The sequence below is a fragment of the Lynx rufus genome, unplaced genomic scaffold (genome assembly GCF_022079265.1).
Source record: "Lynx rufus isolate CCGP_SWC_20201006 ecotype Redwood Valley unplaced genomic scaffold, mLynRuf1.p SCAF_17, whole genome shotgun sequence".
Classification (NCBI taxonomy): Eukaryota; Metazoa; Chordata; class Mammalia; order Carnivora; family Felidae; genus Lynx; species Lynx rufus.
In genome coordinates, this window is record NW_025814831.1 from 12846038 (window position 1) to 12868127 (window position 22090).

General features: G+C 53.5%; 1 protein-coding gene across 1 annotated transcript in view; it reads right to left on the reverse strand.

Annotated features, from left to right (window-relative positions):
- Window positions 1-22090, reverse strand: part of SLC24A4 (solute carrier family 24 member 4) — a 64145-nt gene that overhangs the window by 27799 nt on the left and 14256 nt on the right. Inside the window, exons 8-11 of the mRNA XM_047079735.1 lie at window positions 20510-20563; window positions 18741-18883; window positions 14366-14535; window positions 9453-9657 (exon numbers count right to left, since the gene is read on the reverse strand). Of these exons, the coding sequence (XP_046935691.1) occupies window positions 9453-9657; window positions 14366-14535; window positions 18741-18883; window positions 20510-20563 (572 nt within the window). The remainder of the gene's footprint in view (window positions 1-9452; window positions 9658-14365; window positions 14536-18740; window positions 18884-20509; window positions 20564-22090) is intronic.

A 22090-nucleotide genomic window follows, 5' to 3' on the forward strand; every position in this document is an offset into this window, starting at 1 on the left:
TTAATTGTGTACGGCTGCCAAGCACCGGGCTGGGTGTTTTTACAGAAAACAGGCTCAGAGAGCTACGGCAGCGTGCCAGAGGTCACACAGCTAAGAACTGACAGACCCAGGATTCCGACACCGAAGCCTCTTATGACCCCGTCCTGACTTCTGGAGGGTGGGTTTTGATCTTGAGGGCACTAGAGGGTCGAGGAGAGGCCGCATGGGAAGCAAACGAGGTCAGGACCACAAGCAAGCTGATCTGCCACGCTGAGGCTTGGGAGGGAGGGGAAAAATGAAAGCGAGGATGAGGAAGTAAACACCAGGCTTCAGCAAAGTCAGAGGCAGGTCCCGCTGAGGGCTGACACAACGATGCAGGCAGGCTGGGCACACGGGGACCCAAAGCCCAGGAAGGATGTACCTGGCAGCCTAGGGTGGAGTCCTTCCCCAAGGGAGCCACCTTGGCCTGGTCTCCGTCTCCCCCATCCCCCAACACCGGCACAGCCAGGGGACAGACGTGGTAACGGAGAAGCGGGGTTGAGTTCCCTCGGCTGGGACAGACCCCCGGGCCCCCACCCCGGCCCTGTGGAGGCTCCACATCCAGCTCTGCGACTGGACGTAAAGGGGTCCCAGAGCCGGAAGGTCTGGGGTTGGTGTGCCAACGTCCTCATTCTGAAGACCCCAAGTGAGGGCCAGCTCTGGACCCCACTTCAGGGATCTCAAGACTTCCAGCAGAGAGGGTGGTTCTGTTCCCAGTCTCTGCTACGTGGCAGTGGGTGGACCCCCAGCCTCCCCGAGCCTCCACGTCCCCCTCCGGGAGATGGTGGTAAGTCCTCGGCCTCACCCCCCTCAAGGAAGCGTGGGGAGACCAAAGAAAAGCAGAACGTACGGAGCTCATTGCCCAGTCTCTGAGGGCCTCGTCTGAACTTGGAGGCCCCAGGAGCACGAAACAGGGGACGCGCTAATCCCAGAAACACCAAGAGAGTCCAGAACACTCGCTGGCCTGCCACCCCCCACCAGCACACCCTCTGGCCTTGAGCGTTCTGCACACTCTACAAGGACAGGGCAGGGCTGGTGGTTCCCAGTGTTTGAAAACCACACAGACCCAGCAGCCAGCCTCCTCCCTCCCCTTCCTTCCCGCTGCCCCTTACAGCTCAGGGCCGACATGCCACCTTAGCAGAAGGCCCTCTTGGCCCAAGTCAACAGTGGCACCAAAGGACGGCACTTTGGAGTCGGGCAGGCCTGGGTGCCGGCCTCACCTGTGGCACCCCCTCTTCCGTGTGCAGCTTCCTGAGCCCCAGTCCGCTCATTCGGTAAATAGGGACGAACACCAACCACCAGCAGGGCTGCTGGGCAGTACCCTAAGTACTTAACATAAGGTGCTGAGCCCAGTGCTGGGGCCAGAGCAGCTGCCTGATGAAGCTAGAGTCTGGGGCCCCGCCCCCCCCTCGGTCTCCCAGAGACAGAGCCATGCGCGTTCCTTGGCAGGTCCGGTCTGAGTCATCAGTAAACGCTGGGTTTACTGCTTTCCTCCCTGCTGCACTTTGGCTCTCGTGGAAGTGGATGTCCTGAGCCGGCCCTCCGCTCCCGTTCTAACCTCCCTCCAGTGTCCGCAGAGGTAGCTCCCTGACTCCCTTGCAGCTCCAGTCCCGGACTCAAAAGAGCGTCCGTCATGTGAGAAGAGTGGAGGCAGGGCCAGGCTGCCTTCCTACTGCTTTAGAGGCACTCTGGTCAAGCAGGGCTCGGGGGATTACTGGGATTTGCTACAGGGCGTCCGTGCCCAGGCACTAGCTGCGTGGACATCGTCCCAGTGTCCAGTTCGTGTTGCTGTGGGAGCTGAGGCACAGCTGTGGCAGCGGCCTCCCGGTCCCTGGATCCCAGCTCTGATGGGAAGATCTCGAACTCAGCAGCTCTGTCACACCCTGGCTCCCCACCGCCCTGATTCTGCTGTGGCGGCGGTGGGAGCTGGCTCAGCGGGTGGGCTCCATTGTCACGGCCGGTGTCCAGACTAGAGTGCCCTTCCCATGATCACGTAGGGCACCTACATCTCCTCTGTGTTAACTTCTAGTTTTCCTGCGTCTAGAAGGGCTACAGCCACCATCTCCTGATAGCGCTAGAGGCAGCTGTCATGGGTCCAACGAGGGATGCCGGCGTGCATGTGCCCAGACCCTCCTGCTCAGGGCCACCCTTCTTAGGGGCCACCAAAGCCATGGTGGCTAGCACAGTAGACTGACTAGGGGTGGACATCTGACCTCTGGACCAATGGAATTCTCTCTCTCAGGACTGTGGAATTCAGATACAGCACCAGTGAGCTAAGTTAGGGAGGCTGGAACTGTCACGGGTCGGTCTGGGGTCTACGGGAGGCCACAGTCTGCCACGTGGGCAGTGAATTTGAGAGGACCAGTCTGCAGGCAAGGAGAAGAGAGGCACATGTGAAGAAATGAAGACAAGGGCCAGGAAGAATCCTGATATCCATTGAGGCCCCGAGTCCAGACCCGACATGTCTCCAACGGTTTCTGTGCTCTTGGGATCCACCACATATCTCTAAGTCCTTACTTAAAAAAAAAAAAAAAAAAAAAGGTTCCCTTTTTAGCACAAGGGAGCCTGGTGGGCTTCATGTTGCTGGCATCTGCAGAGGCTTGGGGACCCGAGCAGCTGATGGGTCCTGGACCCCTTCACCTCCTACCTCCCACCTTGCTCTGTCCTGGCCTGGAGGCAGCTTTGATTTAATCTTCACAACAGATTCCTGGGCAGGTGCCTGGATGTTTGGTTCCTTCTGCTCAAGACTGCCCCTTGGGGAAGCCCCTGCCCCTCTTTGGGACTCAGTTTCCCATTTTGTAGGAGGAGATAGGTCTTAAACTCCTAAGATCCCTTTCAATCCCAGTATTCAGACACCATCTGTCACTAATCACAGAGACCTGGAGGGAAATTACTTTCATTAGATTAAAAAAAAAAAAAAACCATTGAGACTCTTTCTCCAGTATGCTCTGTTATCTGTTTTTATAAACCACCCACAAGCCAGAAACTGAAAACATCCAAATGACTAGCAACTGGCAGATAAATGTGGTAAATCCATACAATGGATCGTTTAGCCACTCAAAAGAACAAAGTGCTAGCACTCACAGCAACATGGATAAACCTTGAAACCACACCGAGTAGTAAAAGCAGCCGGTCACAAAAGGCCACATGCTACATGATTCCATTCATATGAAAGGTCCAGAATAAATTCCAAAGGGACAGAGGAGTGGTTGCCAGGAGATGGGGGGATGGGGCATGATTGCTAACGGGGAAAGGGGCTTCTTTTGGAGGTGGTACAGATATTCCGAAACGGATTGCAGTGATGGCTACACAACTTTGTGAATATACTAAAAAACGCTCAGCTGTATACTTTAAAGGTGTGAATCCTATGGTAAGCGACCGCTGTATCCATACGGCTGTTCTAGGGGGTGAAGGACACACTTCATCTTGAGGAGCACGGAGCAATGGACAGAACTGCTGAATCACTAGCTTATACACCTGAAACTAATATCACACTGTGCTAATTACACCGGAGATAAGATTTAAAAAGGATAAAGTTGTTACACTAAAAAGTAAAAATGCTCCGCCAGCGTTTGTTCTCATTGGGCTGTGAGGAGACCACCTCAGGGCTTCGCGGTGAAGGACACGGACGCTCCTTTGAAATCCTGACTCTGACTTACGAGACCATTTCTCTGGTGGCTCCTGAGACAGAGGCAAGAACAAGAGACTTTCCACCGTACAGAGCCGTGTCTCTGGGGGCCTGGAACAGACGGGAACCGTGCGCGGAATTTCACATGTAAATGAGCGCACGGCACCAGGGTTTCTCTACCGCTTTCACGGATGCGCCAAGGAGCTCAGCAGCAAGAACGTGCCCATGGGTTTCTAGAGCTCCATTTCTGCAGCACGCCCCCCCCCCCCCAACACACACAGAGGGCTTTAAAAGACTAAATAGACTGCTCTCCTCCCAGCCGGGACAGCTTGCTCAAGTGCCACCTAGAAGTGAGAAAGATGGGGTGGGTTGGGGAAGAGTAAGCCCTAAAAGCGTCCCGAAACCTCCAGGTCGCCTGTGTTGAGTTCTACTATATTGAAGGAAGAGAAGGTGCAGCCGTGCCATCCAAGGCCTGATGAGAGCATGTGAGGTCCCCAAAAGGCCCGTCATTCAGCTCGTTTCAACAGTTTCCTTGCCACAGATTATTTGGCAATTCGCTGGTTGGGTTACCGTGCCGCCCCCCCCCCCCCCCGAGTGCATCTGGGGTCCGAATGCCACTGTGCAAATCCTGGCTCTGCCCCCTCCTCCTGAAGACCTTGAGCAACACAGCCTCTCTGTGCCTCAGTGTCTTCACATGGGAAATGGGGATGATAGCACGTACCTTCCCGGTTGTCGTGTGGACTCGATGGGCTAATACATCAAGTGCCCTGCCTGGCCCACTGTAGCGCTTGGTGAGTTTTACCTCCTGTTACTGTTCCAGCACCAATCAAGGCCCTGGACTTCAGAAAGGCACACCTGCGTCCTAGTCTCTCCACTGACAGGCGCTCAACTGCCTTGTAGGTCCAGGATACATATGCACCCGAGGCCATTTACTTGCTCTATGACAGCTCTGGGGCTCATGGTCTGGGACTCTGCTGCCCAGGGGACCAGCCTGTGATGGCGTCCACAGCTCGGGAGGCAGAGGCTGGAAGAGGGCTCCCCACTTAATGGCTGTGTGGCTTGGGAAGTCGCACAGCCTCTCGGGGCCAGTCGCTTCACTTCTCTGTGCCTCTCGTTGCTTTGCAAAATGGAGAGAACTGTCCCCACCTCATGCGTTGTGAAGATTAAATCAAAGAAAACACACAGAAAGTTCTTAGAACAGAGCAGGGGACACAGAAGCCCCTTAAGAGCCTGGTTCCCTGACTTTTTACTCCATGCCTGACATCCAGCAAGTCCCCAGCACTGTGAGAACAGTGGCCAGTGTCCTGGTATACACGATGGGACTCCCTTCCCCTTTCGGGGGCAGAAGAAAGGCGTCCCGTTGGTCCACAGAGAGGGGGCCTCACAGACCACAAGTCAACCACAAACGGCCTGCACGATGGGCTTTCCCCAGCCAGACTGGGACTCACGGTCACCAGCTGGCAATTTCAGAGCAGTTCCCAGGCTGCAGGCCAGTTTCCATGGGAGAAAAAGCTTCTCTCCCCTTCCTCTTCCCCCAGCCAACAGCTGGCCTGGGAAGCTTGTTAACCAGCCTCCGCAGCCCGGAGTAGGAAGAACAAGGCTACATTTGATGTCAATATAATACTAGCAGCAGCTCAGGTGGGCATGAAGGCCGCCAGGTGGGCACCAGGGCCAGGCGGCTGCTGCCTGTCTCCGGCTCCAACCCACAAGCCCAGTGATCCCTCATGCGGGGCGGCAGAGGCTGGGGGCCACAGGCTGGGGCCCCTCCTCCACCTGTCAGCGGTGCGTTAAGGAATGCTTCCCGTAGTTAATTGCTTGGACTTACCCCACACAGCTATAAGCTCCTAAAGAACAGAGACCGTGGCTGTCCTGTTCCCACCTGCATCCCCAAAGCCCACAAGCATCTTGTACGCAAATATCTACTGAAAAGAAACACTGTCTTATCTGCAAAGTGCCCAGAGCTGGGTTCCTGGCACACAGCAGGTGCCCCCTGACGCTCAGGACGACCGCAGCTCCCGGCCTCCAGGGATCCTGGCACCTGTGACCTTTCCAGAACATGGCTTGTAGTCCAAACAGGGAAAGATGTGAAAAGCTGGATATAACTCAGTTATAACTCAGTTAATGTAACTGAGGGACAGAGGTTTAGGGAGGCGAAACAGCTTCCCCAGGGCTACCTGCTGGTGAGTGGTAGAACCAGAACTTGAACCCAGGACATCTGGATTCCAGAGCCTGCCTCCCAGGCTGCCCCTGACGACACAGAAGAGCTGTGAACAGAACCAGTGGGCCTCGATTTATTCCTGACACCGCAGCTAGGCTGCTTTCAAGCTGACCAGAGGAATGGCTTCTCCCTTCCTCCCATCCACACCCCTGCTCGCCCATGACCTCTTCCTGGGCCCAGCTTAGGAGCCCACTAGCTCCCTCTGCCCCTAAAGTGCCCTTGGGGCCGGCCCCCAGCCCCAGATCATTGTGAAGCGACCACCAGAGATGAACTGAAAACAAGGTGAGCGAGAGTGGGTGGCCAAAGGGCCTGGAGCCAGACGTGGGCTTTCCCAGAGGCTCTGGGCCCCACCAAGTTCCTACAAACCTCTGCCCCACACGAGCCTCGTTTCTCCTTGCCCGCTGTACACACCTGGATGGGCAAAAGCCACACAGCTCCCTTTCCACCCCCCACTCCTCAGAGGAGGCAGAGGTGAGGGCAAGAGGAGGAGCAGGAAGTACCTTGTGGTTTCCAAGGCAACACCCAGAAACACATCCATCCCTGAGGAAACAAAGGGGGAGAGAGCTTTCTGCAGGGACACAGGAAGCCAGGCCTGTTCCTGAGGGCTAGGACAGGCAAGCCCTGGCAGGAAGCTCCCTGCACTTGGCTCTGTCCCGAGCTGGGCCCTGGGGAATGTCCTGGAGCCTCTGGCTTGAGGAAGAAGGTGGAGCAACAGGAAGCCCTGGGCCACCAGGAAGGGCAGAGGTCCCTGCGGGAGGACTCACTGGGGCACAGAGCCCGGGAGCTCCCTGGTCCCCAGCCCTGGCAAGATAGCAGCATCAGAGGCCCCCTCCCCATCTCGCCCAGGACGTGACCTGCCCAGAGTCCTGCACAGGGAGCTAGATCCCATTCCCCGCAGTCACTTCTCTGAGAAGCGCCAGGTCCCAGTACAAAAACAAGGAAGGGACAGCAGGCCTTGGGGTTCACCCCACCCAATCCTGCCAAACTCAAGGTTTTGAGGAAATGGAGAGGTGAGTGGTATGGCTGCCTCAACGGCAGCTGTCAAGAAGGACATATCCCTTCTTTGGTTTCCTGCAGAGTCCTGGACGGTGGGCAACGTCCAGACGAGGATCCCCATTAAGTGGCCCATGAAGGGTGGTGGCTGTGGCCCATCAGGCCCCATATCTGCAAAACGGGGACTCTGTCACCCACCTCCTGGGACTGGAGAAGACGACTCATGGAACGGTAGCTCCTCCCCGGAAAGGCTGGCTGGACCTCGGCTGCCTCTCCCTCCGTGTGACCACATCCCAGCCCCCAGTGCATCTGGTGCTCAGCCCCTGAAGAACTGAAACCCTGGGGTGCCTGCAGCCCCGAGGCCCCGTGCTTGCCCTGTGTGGATGTGGGAGAGGAAATGGGCTGGTAGTGTTACGATGCAGGGCTGTGTGGGAGTAGCTGGGGTTCCAGACTCCGGGCCTATGCCTGGACCTCTTATGAACACAGAAGTGAAAAATTCTAGGTGGGGCAGGGCCCTGTCCCGCTTCATTGGACCTGGAGCAGATTCTGCTCCGGGTGGACACACTGCCCTCCCGGGATCCTGCCCCATGAGATCTTCTCTCCTGCAGTGTGTCCGAACAGGTAATCGGATACAGGTTCCCAGGATCTGGAGAAGACGACGTATTCTTTCAGCACCCCCACACCCAGCCCCAGGGGCCAAGCTCCCGCCCAAGCACAGCGTGACCCACAGGCCACAAGACAAGCCGCTTGAGTACAGCCCTTGCTCCCCCAGAGTCTTCCAGCAGGTGGGTGGACGTGTCAGGGACGTGTGAGACCCGGTTCCCCTCAGCCTTCTGGTCGGCAGAGGAACACCTGGGGAGGCCTGAACCCCAGGGATGGGCCCCTCTGCGACCTCAGTGATGGAAAAACATTTCACTTTCCCGGTCTGCCCTTAATGTGAAAGAAGGCTGGGAGGTACTGACCAAGAGCATCAATTTCTAGTCTGGCCAGGTCCCACGAATCCCCCAGAGAAGGCGTGAAAATGCTGATTCCCAGGTCCCGTGCCAGGCTTTGAAATGTCTGTGTTTTAGAACCAGACCCTGAATTTTGGGAAGAGACCCTGGGAAGCTGTGATCGGCATACCCTGGAGACACTCATCGAGTAACTCCGAGGCAGCCCTGTGATCCCAAAGGGCTCTATTTTCAAGATAAACAAGGGGGCATCTGGGGGGCTCAGCTGGTTAAGCATCTGACTTTGGCCCAGGTCATGATCTCACGGTTCGTGAGCTGGAGCCCCACGTCGGGCTCTGTGCTGACAGCTCACAGCCTAGAGCCTGCTTCGGATTCTGTGTCTCTCTCCCTCTGCCCTTTCCCTGCTCACACTGTCTGTCTGTCTCTCTCTCTCTCTCTCTCTCTCTCAAAAAAGAGAAAAGATAAACCACAGTGGCAGAGTATTGCAGCTGGGTAGGCCCAAGCCATCTACCTGGGGGCAAGAGTCATCCCAGAAAATGGGGATGAGGGACTGGACAGCCTCTCTCTCCACAGAGCCACCTCCCAAATTAGGTGCTCTGTGAGCCTGATGTTAAACACAGAATTCTTTTCAGAAAAACATCAAGTTCTGGACAAAAAAAAAAAAAAAGGAATTCTTCTGCCTTTCAGAATGACCAGATGCCAAGATAAAAACTCCAAGGTGGGGGGGGGGGGGGCTTTGTCTCCTATTTAGGACTTGAAGAAACTTGGTTAAAGATGAAGGTACCCTGGGCGTGTTTGGGGCTCCTCTTGTACGTGAGCTCACTGGAGAGACACCTGCTAATCACCTACCGTGTGTCAGGCATGAGCAAAACAGACAAAGATCCCTGCCTTTGTGGAGGGGACATTTAAACAGAGACCCGAAGAAGGTGAGGGAGCAAGCCCTACGGACCACGAGGGAAAGTGCATTCTGGCGACGGCAAGTGCAAAGGTCCTGAGGTAGGGCGTATGTGGTATGTTCTAAGAAGGATGGTGAGGAGGCTGGTGTGGCTGGAGCAGAGGGCACACGAAGAAGAGCAGGAGGTGAGGTCAGCAAGGAGCTGACAGTCAGAGGACACTAACTTCAGAGATCACACCTCAGTGAGGTGAAAAATGCTGAGGGCTTAGGGCAGAGCGGTGGCCTGATCCGACCTATTTACGAGCAGGAGACGTCAGATGTATAAGGTTTAACTGTATAAGGTGTAATTTGTGGCCTTAGAATGTCCTGTCCCAGCAAATGTAGGGTTGGAGAGTCTGAGCAGGTCCATAAAAACAACAGTGCTGGCTGCTTTTTCTTACTGCAAAGGAAAGACCAGTTGCCCTGGGCATTTAAGTGCAGTCACTGGGGGTTCCTGGTACCCCTCCCCACTCCGTGTCTCCAGCCGACGTGCTCTGTGGCACACAGGCTCCCCTACACCGGGCATGCCTGCGTCTCACTGCAGCGCTAATCCATCAATACTTAGGACATATTTATCAAGTGTCTCCAAAGAATCCCGGTGACCTGATGTCGACCCTTCACACCAGCCCCGCCCCCACCGCTCCTCATGGGTCCGGGCCTCCCTCCTGAAGACCACAGCTTAGCCCGAGGGCCCTGCACCCCAGGACTCACCGGGCACGGAGAAGGGGGACAGGAAGGCAGCCTCAACGGGCTCGGGCTCTGGGAGTGGCGGTGGGGGTGGGGGTTGCTGCTCCTGTTGCCGCTGAGGGTCCTCAGGGTTTTCCACGGGAACATTCCCATTCTCGATATTTTCGTGTCTCCCGTTCTGAAGCGGCTTGCTGCTCACACCGTTTGCCGAGTTGATCAGTCTCTGCCGCTGTGTGGACAGGAGGCAAGTCAGACACCAAGACATGTTACAGAGTATCGCACCGTGGCTTTGCTCCTTACAAGCACACAGCCCTTCCAGGTTTCTGGAACACACCCCTGGAGGCCAGTTTGCCTGGGAACTGGCCCAAGAACCTTGGAATCCATCTAAGTTTGCTCATTTCCATTTGCGGTGCTCATTCCAGCTCCTCCGGTGGGCATTTACAAGCTGCCTGAAGACGGTCACGAGGAAAGCCTGCATCGTTGTTTTTAATTTTTAAAATGTACATTGTGCAAAAAGTACATTTCTATGAAGCGTAGAGCTCGATGATGTGCTACATCAAGATGCAGAACATTTCCAGCCCCTCAGAAGACTCCCTCAGGCACCTCCCTGGTTCATATGCCCCTTTATATGTAACCACTTTGCTGACTTTTTACAAATATCGGTTAGATGTTCCTGAACTTCATATAAATGGATTCAAATAATATGTATTATGCTGTGTCTGGCTTCTCTCACTCAATATCTGTGAAATCCATCCACGGCGTCGCACGACTCGGCAACTTAACTATTTTTCACGGCTGTAGAGTAATACATTGCATAACCCGCAATGCATCCTTTGCCTACTGAAGGGGGCACTGGGCTGTTTCCCTTCTTTGGTTATTATGAACAATGTTACCGTGAACATTTGTGCACTTCTGGACACACGCACTCATTTCCCTTAGGTATTGAGGAGTGGCAATTCGAGGCCACGTAGCAGGCGCGTGGTGAACCATTTTGCACTCGAATCAGCAACGGATTGGAATTTCAATGGCTTCCTATCCTTGTTAACACCTGACACTGGCAGTCCTTTTATTTAGTTTTTTTTTTTTAATTTTTTTTATTAACGTTTATTTATTATTTTTGAGACAGAGAGAGACAGAGCATGAACAGGGGAGGGTCAGAGAGAGGGGGAGACACAGAATCTGAAACGGGCTCCAGGCTCTGAGCTGTCAGCACAGAGCCCAACGCAGGGCTCGAACTCACGGACTGTGAGATCATGACCTGAGCCGAAGTCGGACACTCAACCGACTGAACCACCCAGACCCCCCTTATTTAGTTTTTTAAGTTTATTATTTTGAGAAAGTGTGTGTGCGCAGGTTGGGGAGGGGAAGAGAGAGGAAGAGAAAGAGAATCCCACCCACCTGTCCCTTTCCCTGCCCCATCTCGTAGTGACTGGCAAAGCCTGCCTCCTTTCCACCCAAGCAGAAGCCTGGCTTCCTCACCAAGTCCATGGGCTTCTATAAGCCAGGGAAAGGCAGAAGCCACATTTCAAGACATCAATAGGTTTCACTTTCCAAGGAATCTGCCTTCCTGTGCACACTTCCCCTTTGTCTGGCTCTGATTACAAACACCAGTGGGTCCGTCTGAATGAGGCCTTGGGGGTAAGGACTGTCACACAGTGAACACATATATACCTCTCCCAATTCTTCACCAGGAAACAAAGAGTCAGTGAATGTGTCCCCCAAGGCACTATTCTCTTCCTGTGTGTCCAACGCCTATCCTCATGGTTACCGGAAGTAAAGATATCATTATGAAAATAGACACGTTATTTCTCTTAAAAAAAAAAAAAAGGAATTGACCATTTATCTGTCTTCATGTTGGTTTTAGGCAGGGACTCCTAAATCATGAAGTCTAGGGTGGGGTGAAGATTTTAAAATTCTTTTCTTACAAGTATATCCATAACACTTAACATACTGAAAAGAGCAAAGAGATCTATGCCTGTGACTTAAGCCCACATATGCAGGCACAGTGTTTTGCTACCTGTGTAACAAACCCAAGTAGCATCCGAAGACCGGTCATCCCTGTAGTTAAAAACAAAAACCTACCTGTGTAAGGACAGAATTGTAAAGAGGGAGGGAGGCACGACTTAATGGCAACATGAATGGCAGAAATGTGAAGAGGTCACGATTCTAGCTTAATAGGAACCAACAGAGAATTGTACCTGGAGATCTAAAGCTACCTAAGGTTGTATTAAAAGAGGCATAGATTGTAACACAAAGGAGGTGATGGATCCCCATGCTGCAAGAGACAAACTGGAAGATGGTGAGGACTGGAACCCTGTTACATCAGGGAGGGTGTGAGGTTCCAAGGATGTTTAGATTCAAGGAGAAAATCGGGGGGGTGGCAACTACTTCCTGATGTTCCTGGGGCTGCCACGTGGAAGAGGCCATTAAAAGCAACCCAAGCAGGCACTATTATAGAGGGAATAAAGATATAGAAAGAAGGAGCAGAGGAGGTGCCCCTAATGATCTATGCAGTCCCACTTACATAGTCTAGACTCAGGTTTGGGTGGGAATTCCCGTTCTACCCTCATGTTAGTGGTGTGGCTTTCGGCAAATTATTTGCCTCTCTGATAAATTGCAAGTAGCATCTTCGGATGGTAAGAGGATTAATGCTGAAACGCAGGTAAAACATCCTGCACCTGCCTGGCACTCAGCAGGTGCTCAGGAAATGACAGCTAGATGCACCAGCTCAAAGAGACCAGCACCCAGGTGGGAGACGGATTCATGAGGCAGGGGAAACTGAGGATGGGTGAAATTCTGTGCCCCTCGGCAACTCACTGCAGTGGCTACAGGGGAGGACAGTCAGGTGTAGCCTTGGAGTAAAGGAAAGCCATACCTCTCACATGTTCCCCCAAACATCCCCCCGCTGCCCCCAAACACCCCCCACCCACCCCGTGCAAGAACCCTCTCAGCTGCTCTGCCCTCTCTTGATGAACAAATGAGGGCATCTGTCCCACAAGTACTAGAATCTACCACGGATTAACTGCAGCTTTACAAACAGCTCTAACACTTTGGAATTAAAATAACTGAACATTTGAATGAGACCAAGGGTCTTAAGAAACAACTTTGAATCTGGGCATTTGGGTTTCCCACTCCCATTGCTTGATGCACTGACCCCAAGATACTGGTTAGCCTCCAGGCAGAGTTGTGTGTCACTGAAATTTTTAGTGCTGTAAGCCTCCTGCCAAACATCCTCAGTTAGAGAAACCGAGGCCCAGGAAGATTAAGCCAGTTAGTGGCTAATGTGAGATTAAAACTCAATTTCCCGGGGCGCCTGGGTGGCTCAGTTGGCTGTGTCCGACTTTGGCTCAGGTCGTGATCGATCTCACAGTTCATGAGTTCAAGCCCCACATCTGCTGCTGTCAGCGCAGAGCCTGCTTCGGATCCTGTTTCCCCCACCCCCCCCACCGCCCCTCCCCCAATTGCACTCTCTCAAAAATAAACATTAAAAATAAAACAAAATTATCTCAATTTCCTCTACTAGCCTGGCCTCTCTGGCTCCCAGTGCTGCCTTCCAGGAAGTCAATCCCAACCCGGGGGGGGAGGGGGGGAGCAAGACTTTCCCAGCAGCCTGAAGAAACATCTGGGGGCAGGACAGTATTTTCCCAGCTCATCAAAACCCCCATTAATTCCCTGGTGTTTATCCCATGAAAAAGATACTATATACCCAAATCCTTCAGAGTGGTCCCTATCCCCACTCAATGGGTACAATTATCATGCTCATGAAAAATAGCCAGAATTCAGTAAAATTTCATTGATTCATATTTTACTGATTTGAATCAAAAAAATGATTCAGAATGATCCAAAATCTGCAATGTTTCTTTTTTGTTTTATTTTATTTTATTTTATTTTATTTTATTTTATTTTATTTTATTTTATTTTATTTTATTTAAGTTTACTTATTTATTTAGTTTGAGAAAGAGAGCAGGAGCTAGGGAGGGGCATAGCAAGAGGGAGAGAGAATCCCACACAGGCTCCACACTGTCAGCACAGAGCCCGACATGGGGCTCGAACCCACAAACTCAGAGATCATGACCTGAGCTAAAGAGTCAAGTGCTTAACTGCCTGAGCCGCCTGGCGCCCCCGCACTCTCTTTCTTAATACACCTTCCACACGGGGGACATACGAATCCAGACGTGTTCAAAGTACACATCCTTTAAGTCCTGTGTGATATCATTCCTGCATACACCTGAGGTGCTAACTACCGATTATTAGCTATCAAAGTTTCAAGCTCTCTGATAACTACCTGGGTCTGAGGGTTAAGGACTCACAACTCCAATATGCACACGCACGTATGTGGCAAAGACTGACCAAGCTGGTGAGCAATTAGAACCCCGAAAAAAAAAAAAAAAAAAAAAAGAACCCCGCATCTTTGCTACACTGTGTGTATATTATAAGGCATTAAAACTTTTTTTGTTTTTCCAAATGAAAAAGAGGGCACAAATTTCAAGCGGCACATCAGGGTGTAGAGTGAAAAAGGCAGTTTCCAGAGGTAACTGCCATCCACCTCTGTTCTTGGTTTTCTTCTAGAGTTGTAGCATCTGTAGAGAACAGGTATGTGTTCACCTTTTTTTTTTTTGTTCTAAGTGACACTTTAAAGACACAATCCGTACTTCTGACTGGCCTTTCTCCAATTAGCTTTACTGGAGCGCGTCAACAAAATACTCCGCGGACATTGTGGAAATGGTACTCGATCGCGGCCTGCCTTAACACACCTCTGGATCCGATCGTTTGCTGCCCGTAGGGAATGTTTGCGCCTCCTTCCTTCAACAGGTGCAGCAATAAAGGACATCCTGGTGGCCCTAACAGCAGGAAGCGCCCTGATAAGCCAGGGCCTCCTCAAAGCGCAACGCATCACCCCAGGCTACTCACTCTCAACGCCCTTTGCGCAAACGTACCTCATTAATTATGATCCTACTGGCCATCCGTAGTCGCGTTCTGGGCCCAAACTTATTGGTGATCATGATGCGTAAGCCCGCCTCCGGGAAGCTGAACTTGGGAGGGCTGGAACTCATGACCTCATCCACCATCACCACTGCGTTTTTGCTGTACTGTGGCTCCTCCTTCACTATATGGAGCACAATGCTACAATTAGCGCTGACATCTCCCTAAGGACAACACCCCAGCACTGAGCTCATGACTTGCCCTCACGCTACAGACCTCCTTGGGCTCTGAGCCCCGCACCCGCTGGGGAGGCTGACTTAGTCCTAGTGGACCACCTGCCGACGTGGGCTATTCGCCGGGCCCCGTGGTCCCTTGCTACAGGACTCCTTATGAGCAGACACTCCACATCCAGCCCCAATGCCAGATGATGCCCCCCCTCTCTGGGGCCCCTCTTGGCCAAGTGCGGGGTCTTCTGGCTCCTCATCTAAGCCTCCCTGGGAAGCCCATCTATAATTCAGACAGGGTCCCTCCCACCCTGTGACTCTGAGGGGACCTTTCTTACCCTCTGTTGACAGAGGCTCAGAGGAAACTTTAGAGACTGACAAGGGCCCTCTAGGATGGAAAATGCTAGAAAGCATCACACGGCACTGGCTCTAAACTTCCCACAAGGCCACCTGCTGTTCCAACAACCATCCCCACCTGGTAGAGAAGGATACATCTAACTTTGCTCTCCCCGAGGCCGGCAATGAGGGCAAAGATATGGCTCACAGGCCCTGAACGAGGCAAGGGAGACCCAAGAGGACAGCCGACTTGCTGAAGGCTCACAGTGAACTGTTAGCCAAATCCAGGGTCTCCAGTAAAACGGACAGCCTCCGGCAGGGAGGCAGCTCTCTCTGACCCTTTGCTCCCCCCTCATAAGGCTGAAGAATAAATCTCTCCAGGCCTCAGGCCTCTTCCTTGTCACCTTCACAGACACGCTCAGGGCTGGAATCCTGAGGGATTGGACCTCTAACTCCTGAGCCTTGGAGGTGCCAGTCATGAGACCACTCTGGAACACAGCACACAGAAGCAGGTGGAGTTTTCCCCTCTGCACCGGTCACCAGCTCCCGGTGAGGGTCCCCTTCTGGGCAGGAGTCGTCAAGAGCAAATCCTCGCCAGAGTTAATGGCACAGACACGAACAAGTGCACACCAGACATGCACACTCTCCCCAGACAGGCAGCAAGGCTCAGCAGACAGGAGGCGTGTGGGTTAGAAACAAAGCCAGGGAGGACCATGCATTTGTCGGAGACAGACACTAACCTCCAGTGAGGCTTGCGCCGAGGTCACGGTTGGTTGGTTGGTTTTTGTAATGCACGTGTTATCGCTTGGATGAAAGCAGATTACTTACAATTTAGAAGAAGAGAGTTAAGGAGACAAAGGCCAAGAGAGATTGCCAGAGGTGATTAGCTTGCGGTGGATGCCAAGAGCCGGGGGGCAGCATTCTTGATGGTGGCCAGGGGGTTATTTGAAGGAGTTAGTAGAAGGGTTCCTGCTACAGGGGGCTTCAATGCTCAGGGTCCCCGGCTTTGGGGATGGCCCCTCTCCCAGCCGATTTCCCTGGCTCTGTCCCACTCTGAGGAGCAGGAGCCTCTGGGCCCACCACCCCTCGCAGCTGTAGGAAAGCCTGAATCCCTCCCTCCTTGGGAGACTGCAGGCTCCAGGCTCCGTCCAGGTCCATTCTAGAACGAGCCCTGACACAGGCATCCCCGGGCAGGGGCAGGGGGCACTGGGCTCAGAAGGAGGGAGCCTGTGGAGTTTTAGAAAAACCCAAACATCCGAACAAAAAACGAAGCTGGAGAATGTTATCCCCCTCCCCCCGCTCCCCACCGCCCCCCGCCCTGCCCACCGCCCCTCCCCCCCCCCCCTGCAAAAAAGAGAAAGCTGGCCCGAGATGATCTGGTGAACTGAACCATATGACCTTTAAGAACATCTAAGTATATAAAGGCATTTTGCAAGAGTGGTAGTAACAAGGCCAAAAACCTGTCAAGAGGTTGGGTTAAAAATGTTGATTTGATACAGGAAGTGCCGAAACCGGTAACAGGACAGCCAGAGCCGTGTGCGCATGCGTGGGCTCTAGACAAACTCTACCAGCCAGCAATCTCGGACTTCTTTGGGAGGGTGGGTAGAGGGGGACCTGCCTGCAGGCCGAGGACCAGGGAGGCGAGTGCTCTCCGCATTGGGAAGATTCCCAGCAACACTGGCTGAAAAGGCCAACTCCTGAAGCCCCTTTCTCAGCCCCTGCAGGGTTCCTGGGGTCTTCTTGCTCCTGCCTCAGTCTATTTGAGGGGGCATTGCCGTGCAGTGACTCACATACAGAGTCCTCCGCCAGCCGGGCTACGAAATCCCTAAGGCTGCATCTCTGGGATCCCTTCTCTCCAATTCCAGACCTGCACCTTTTCCTCCTCGGTCTTTATCTAAACACCTTCCCCACCCCCCCACCCCCACCCCCCGGTTCAAAGTTGGAAGGAGGCCTATCTTCTTCCTTGCCCTGTGTTTTGGGGGTGGGGTGGGGGAGCAGTCCTGTGCCTAATCTTACAATTTTCTAGAAATTATCTTGGACTCATATATTTGGGAGGAAATAATAAACTTGTGGGGAAGGTCCTACTGCCCTGGGTACAAAAGGAACGGCGACAGAGCCATGACAGAGGTCCAGAAAAGGCCCCAGGAGGGCCGCGGCCTCACAGCAATCCCCACTGCCCTGAACAGGGAAGTGGCTGAGGCACCCGCTATATTGCATGTGACATATGTTTCCCATAGGACACTGGGGAGAGGTGTCCTCCCTCCCCCACACAGGTGGAAGGTAGCTCTGGGGACTGGCACCTGAAGAACTGGGCTTCTTCCGCGGACCTGAATGACCCACCACCTGGAATCTCTCTTCTTTGCCATGAAGGTGCAGAGGGCCGGGGAGCACTACATCTCTGTGTGCAGGACCTGGCAGAAATCAGCCTCTGTCCTGAGACGCTGTGTGTGTGTGTGTGTGTGTGTGTGTGTGTGTGGCGGGGGGGGGGGGATCTGTAACAGGGACCTCAGAGCCACTGTATCTGCAGAGCTAAAATGCAAACCAGCAGCCACATCCGTCCCTCCCCTCTGAGAAGGTTGTCCTGGAAACGGGATCCCCCCTCCGGTAGGCTGCTCCACCATTTATGCAACAGGAAACACAGACACAGCCCCGGGCTCCAGGCTGGACACTGGTACCTTCTCCCCAGGGGCTTTCTTTAGAAAGCCTTCTCCCGTATGGAGAGATTCATTCCTGCCTCAAGCACCTGCAACAGGTGTCTTCCCCAGGGGGTCCCCTGAGACGGGACAGAACAAACTTGCCTGAAGTCCAGGGGAAGGGGCACTAGCCGGATCCACCCGGGAGTAAGGACTAGCAAGGGGGCCAACGAATACGGACTTCAGCCCCCACACGTCCCAGACACGAGCAAACAGGTCCCCGGGACCACCTGGCCCGTCACAGACACCACGCAGGAGTTAAAGTGGCCTGAAAGAGGACGTGACTTGCCCAGGGGCACGGGAGAGAGACCCTCAGGTGGCCAGTCCACCTGGCATGCTGGTTAAGAAGGACTGGAGATGCCAGCCCAATCTGTTTTCCCACGTCCTCATTATCAGAGCCCTTTCAGGCCCCAACGCTCACTGGGCTCGCAGAATGGAGATGCTCCGGTCTTGCTGGCAGCTGGCCCCACAGACGGATCCCTTAGTAACCGGTGGATGAAGATGTGGCTTCCAAAGTGGGAGCCAGGTGGGCCTAGAGGACCAGGGGAGCTCGGCAGGGACCACAGGGGCTGGCTCCCGAGGCCCAGAACCCCAGACAGCGGGGCCAAAGAGCAGCTGAGGAGGCAAAGCTGCCGCGCCCCGGGGCAGGGCTCCGTGGGGCCCGCTCTGGGCATTCCCGCTCTGCTCCGAGGCTGCCCTCCGTAGCCTCGCTGTTGCTCTGGGCGACGAGCCAGAGGTCCCTCCAGAGCAGAGTCCTCCCCCTGAACTGGGCCTGGCGTGTGGGAAATCACAGGGAGGCCTGAGTCTGCTCTGTCACCCCAAGTCATCAGCCTCCTGCCACCACCTTTCCCAGGGATCGGGGAGGTAATTCACCGCATTTCAAAAAAGCCCAGTAGGCCTGGAGCCTCCTTCAGGCTCCGAAGGTCCCCAGGGTGTGAGGGTTTGACTTTGTCCGTCCTTCTCCCTTCTGTGCAAATGTAAATCTGAGCCACACCTCATTGAGGGCCCTGGGACCCAAAGCAAGAGAGTGACAATTTAGAGGGAAGGTGTGTGTGTGTGTGTGTGTGTGTGCAGGAAAGAGCATGGGAGAGAGGCTTTGGTGACACTTTTGGCCACTCCTGTCTGCTCAGCCTTACCTTGCCCCAGCAATGGCAGGGAGGGGTCATCAGAGCTAGTATCACAGTAATCATTACCATCCTCCAGCTCACTGCTGACCGTGTTGCCATTTGCAATGGTCTTTTGTTTGATGGTGAAAAAGGCCTGCATTTTCACATTGTACCTGGAAGCGAAGGCAGGAGGTCAGAGCCGCGGGAGACACCTGGCAGGAGTGGGGGGGGGGGCCCGCCTCCCACCGCCCCTGTGCACACACAGTCACACCCGGCCCCGGGAGTGTCCCAGGGGCAAGGGGGAGCCGAAGGCTTTCATCTGAGCTGACAGTCCCGACAGGACCCCTAGAATAACGCGTGGTCAGAGGGCTTGCTCCACAGAGCTGTCAGTGGCCTCCTGGGGGCGTAAGGAATCTTCAGTTCCAAGAACATGACTGACGCCTACTTAGACACGTCCAAAGCTTGTCCTCATAAGAGAAGTTCAGGTCAGCCTGAAGGACAGGCTCCAAGGAGCTGTCACCAGGCTGTCCTCCCAACAGCCTTGAGTCCCACTCCTATGGGCTGCCCGGTGGGCCATCCCTGAATCACTCACAGCCAGGCCCAGAGAAGACACTGTCTCTGTCTCAGACCCCAGGCTTCCCCGCCTCACTGGAAGGCGCTCAGAGAGGAGTTCACCTGAGGACAAGCCTCCTGCACTTGACAGTTTATCACCCGTTTTCACAACACATTATAAATGTTTGATATAAACGTGGAGATTCATAATGTCGTAAAGCTCAGTGTTGTTTTTAATTATTTCTGGAGGTGTGAACAAGAAGGTAAAACCTGAAGATGATGATTCAGCTCCTGGGTAGTTTTTCTTTTTTTTTTTTTTTTTTAATGTGGCAAAACATAGGCAACATCAAATTTGCTACTTTAACTTTTTCTATTTTTAAGCATACAATTCACTGCCATTCATTACACTCACAATGTTGGGTAACCATCACATCACCATTATTTACTTCCCAAAATGGTTTCAGCATCTCCAACAATTCTGTGCCCGTTCATCAATTAGTAATCACTCCCTCCCCCACACCCCTGGTAATCTCGAATTTACTCTCTCTCTGAATTGGGACTCTCCTAGGGTATCTCGCAGAAGTGGAATCATCCAGTATTTGTCCTCCTGTGACTGGCTCCTCTCACTTAGCATGTTTTTAAGGCTCATCCACATTGTCGCATGTGACACCATTTCCTCCCTTTTTTATGGCTGAATAATATTCCTCACGGGCAGTTCTGAGAGCACTCTGACCCAGGCAGCTTCAAAGGGCTGCAAAAGCATCGCACAACCTGAGACCCAGTGTCTGCATTTTCGTTGCTGTAAGTGGTGTCCCCAGAAGTTGTGCAAGGCAGCGGCCGTGACAGATGGCACTGGAGAAAGCCTGGAGCAGAAGTGAGGCCGCCCGGCTCTTCAAAAAAAGAGCGGTGTGAAACTATCAGGAGATTTACAGTGACAGCGGAAAAGAGCGGCCACTCGGGCACGGAGAAATCAGCACGGAGCAGGAAGAGGCCTTGCTTGCTACCTGTTTGCGAGCAGCCTCATCTGCAACCCACCAGCCGCGACTCCCGTGGCCCGGGTTTGCACAGCACCCCAAAACAGTATCTGAACACCTCACCCCAGAGGGGCATCCTCCAGAGAAGCGGGGCCGGCTGGAAGTCACGGGGAGGTCTATCAGTTAGTTTTGTCCGGGGTCTAACGAAAGGCCAGAGCAGGAAACGGAGTAAGGCGTCAGACTGCCCCAGAGAAGGAGACAGAAGGTACTTACTTCATGATCAGAATGTAAAACACGTACAAGATGATGAGCACCAGGCCTTCCCACCTCAAAGAGAGAAAGGAGACTGGTTAGGGCTGGGGAGGCCTGCAGCACTGAGGCCTGGAGGTGACTGGCAGAGGGGGCGGGGAGGGGGCAGGGCCGGAAGTCCTATGATCCTGCCTGGCCCCGGAGCCCGGCCCAGAACTCCGGCATCCAGGGGAGTCTTCCCCAGCCTGTCCTACAATCTGAAGCCCTCTTGGGGACACAGAAGGCTGACGGTGGGCTCTTCTCAACTACAGGGGGCCTGCAGGGCTCAGGCAGAGTCCCATCAGCTATGGAGAAAAAGGAGGGACCAGGGCCACCACATCGCAGGACTCACAGAGGAGAGTGACCATAGTCATGCTGACTTGATGCTTAAGAGACCCTGTGCTCACCAGAGATTCTGACCAGGGACCAGAAAGGCTGTCGGTACAGAAGGGGCCCTAAGAACTGCCCGAAGAGAGGGGCCGGTACAGGAGCCTCCTGGGCTGAACACAGGGGCGGGGCAGGAGTCGTCGGGTATATACACCACTGCCGTCTAGCTGATGCAGCGCTCAACCCCATGCGTGGCGGGGATCTGTAGCTCAGACCACAAGCCTCTGAGGAGCCACACGCCTTAATCTGTTTGGTAATCCGACAGCTGCATGCTGAAGACCTACTATGTGCTAGGTATAAGGTACGATTGGTTTGGGAGCTCTTCCTCTACTGTCAGAGCCCACAGACCAGCAGAGCCACAGAGAGATTTGTAGATGACCCCACTGCCACCACCCTCGACCCCATCGAGGAAAAGGAGAGCCCAGATGAGGCGTGGCTTCCTGGCTCACATAGTGGGTTAGGGGCTAGGTGGGGGCCAAAAGCAGGCTTCTGTGGGCCCAGAGCACATGGCTGCTCACGTCAGCCAGCTGACTGTCCTCAACCAGGCCTCCTGAGTACAGCCCCACAAATAAACACAGAGGATGTGGACTCTGAATCACTGTCATAAAGAGATCATGTCTATGGCTTATGAACGTATGATACACTCATGCCCTATAGGGCGAATACACCAATCTTTTCTTTAAAGTTTCTGCTTTATGGATCTGAATTAAGGAGTCATTTCCTATCTCAAGGTCATAATGGTGAGTCCCTATATTTTATTCTATTTTGTTTAATTTTCCTTTTTACAGTGAGATCCTTAATTCATCTGGAATCTATTCCTGTATAAGGTGTGAGGGAGGGATCCGATGTGATTCTGTTCTGTATAGGGTTCCCAGTTTTGCCAGCAGCATCTGAGACCCTCTCCCTAACTCACTGTCTGTCGTGACAGCTGTCATATTTCCCCAGCCAAGAAATGGGCCCATTACTGGGTTCTTGGTTCCATATTCCATATTGGCCTACGCTTACCTCGGTGTAAAACACCACACTGTTTTCGTTACTTTAGCTTTAAATATATTTTGTTATTTGGCAGTGCAGGAACACTGAGGGATTCTTTGTCACTTTGAAAGAATAAAGGTGTGATTGCTTCAAACGACGCCCTTTTTGCAAGTTCAAAAGCTCATGTTTGTAAAAATAATTTCA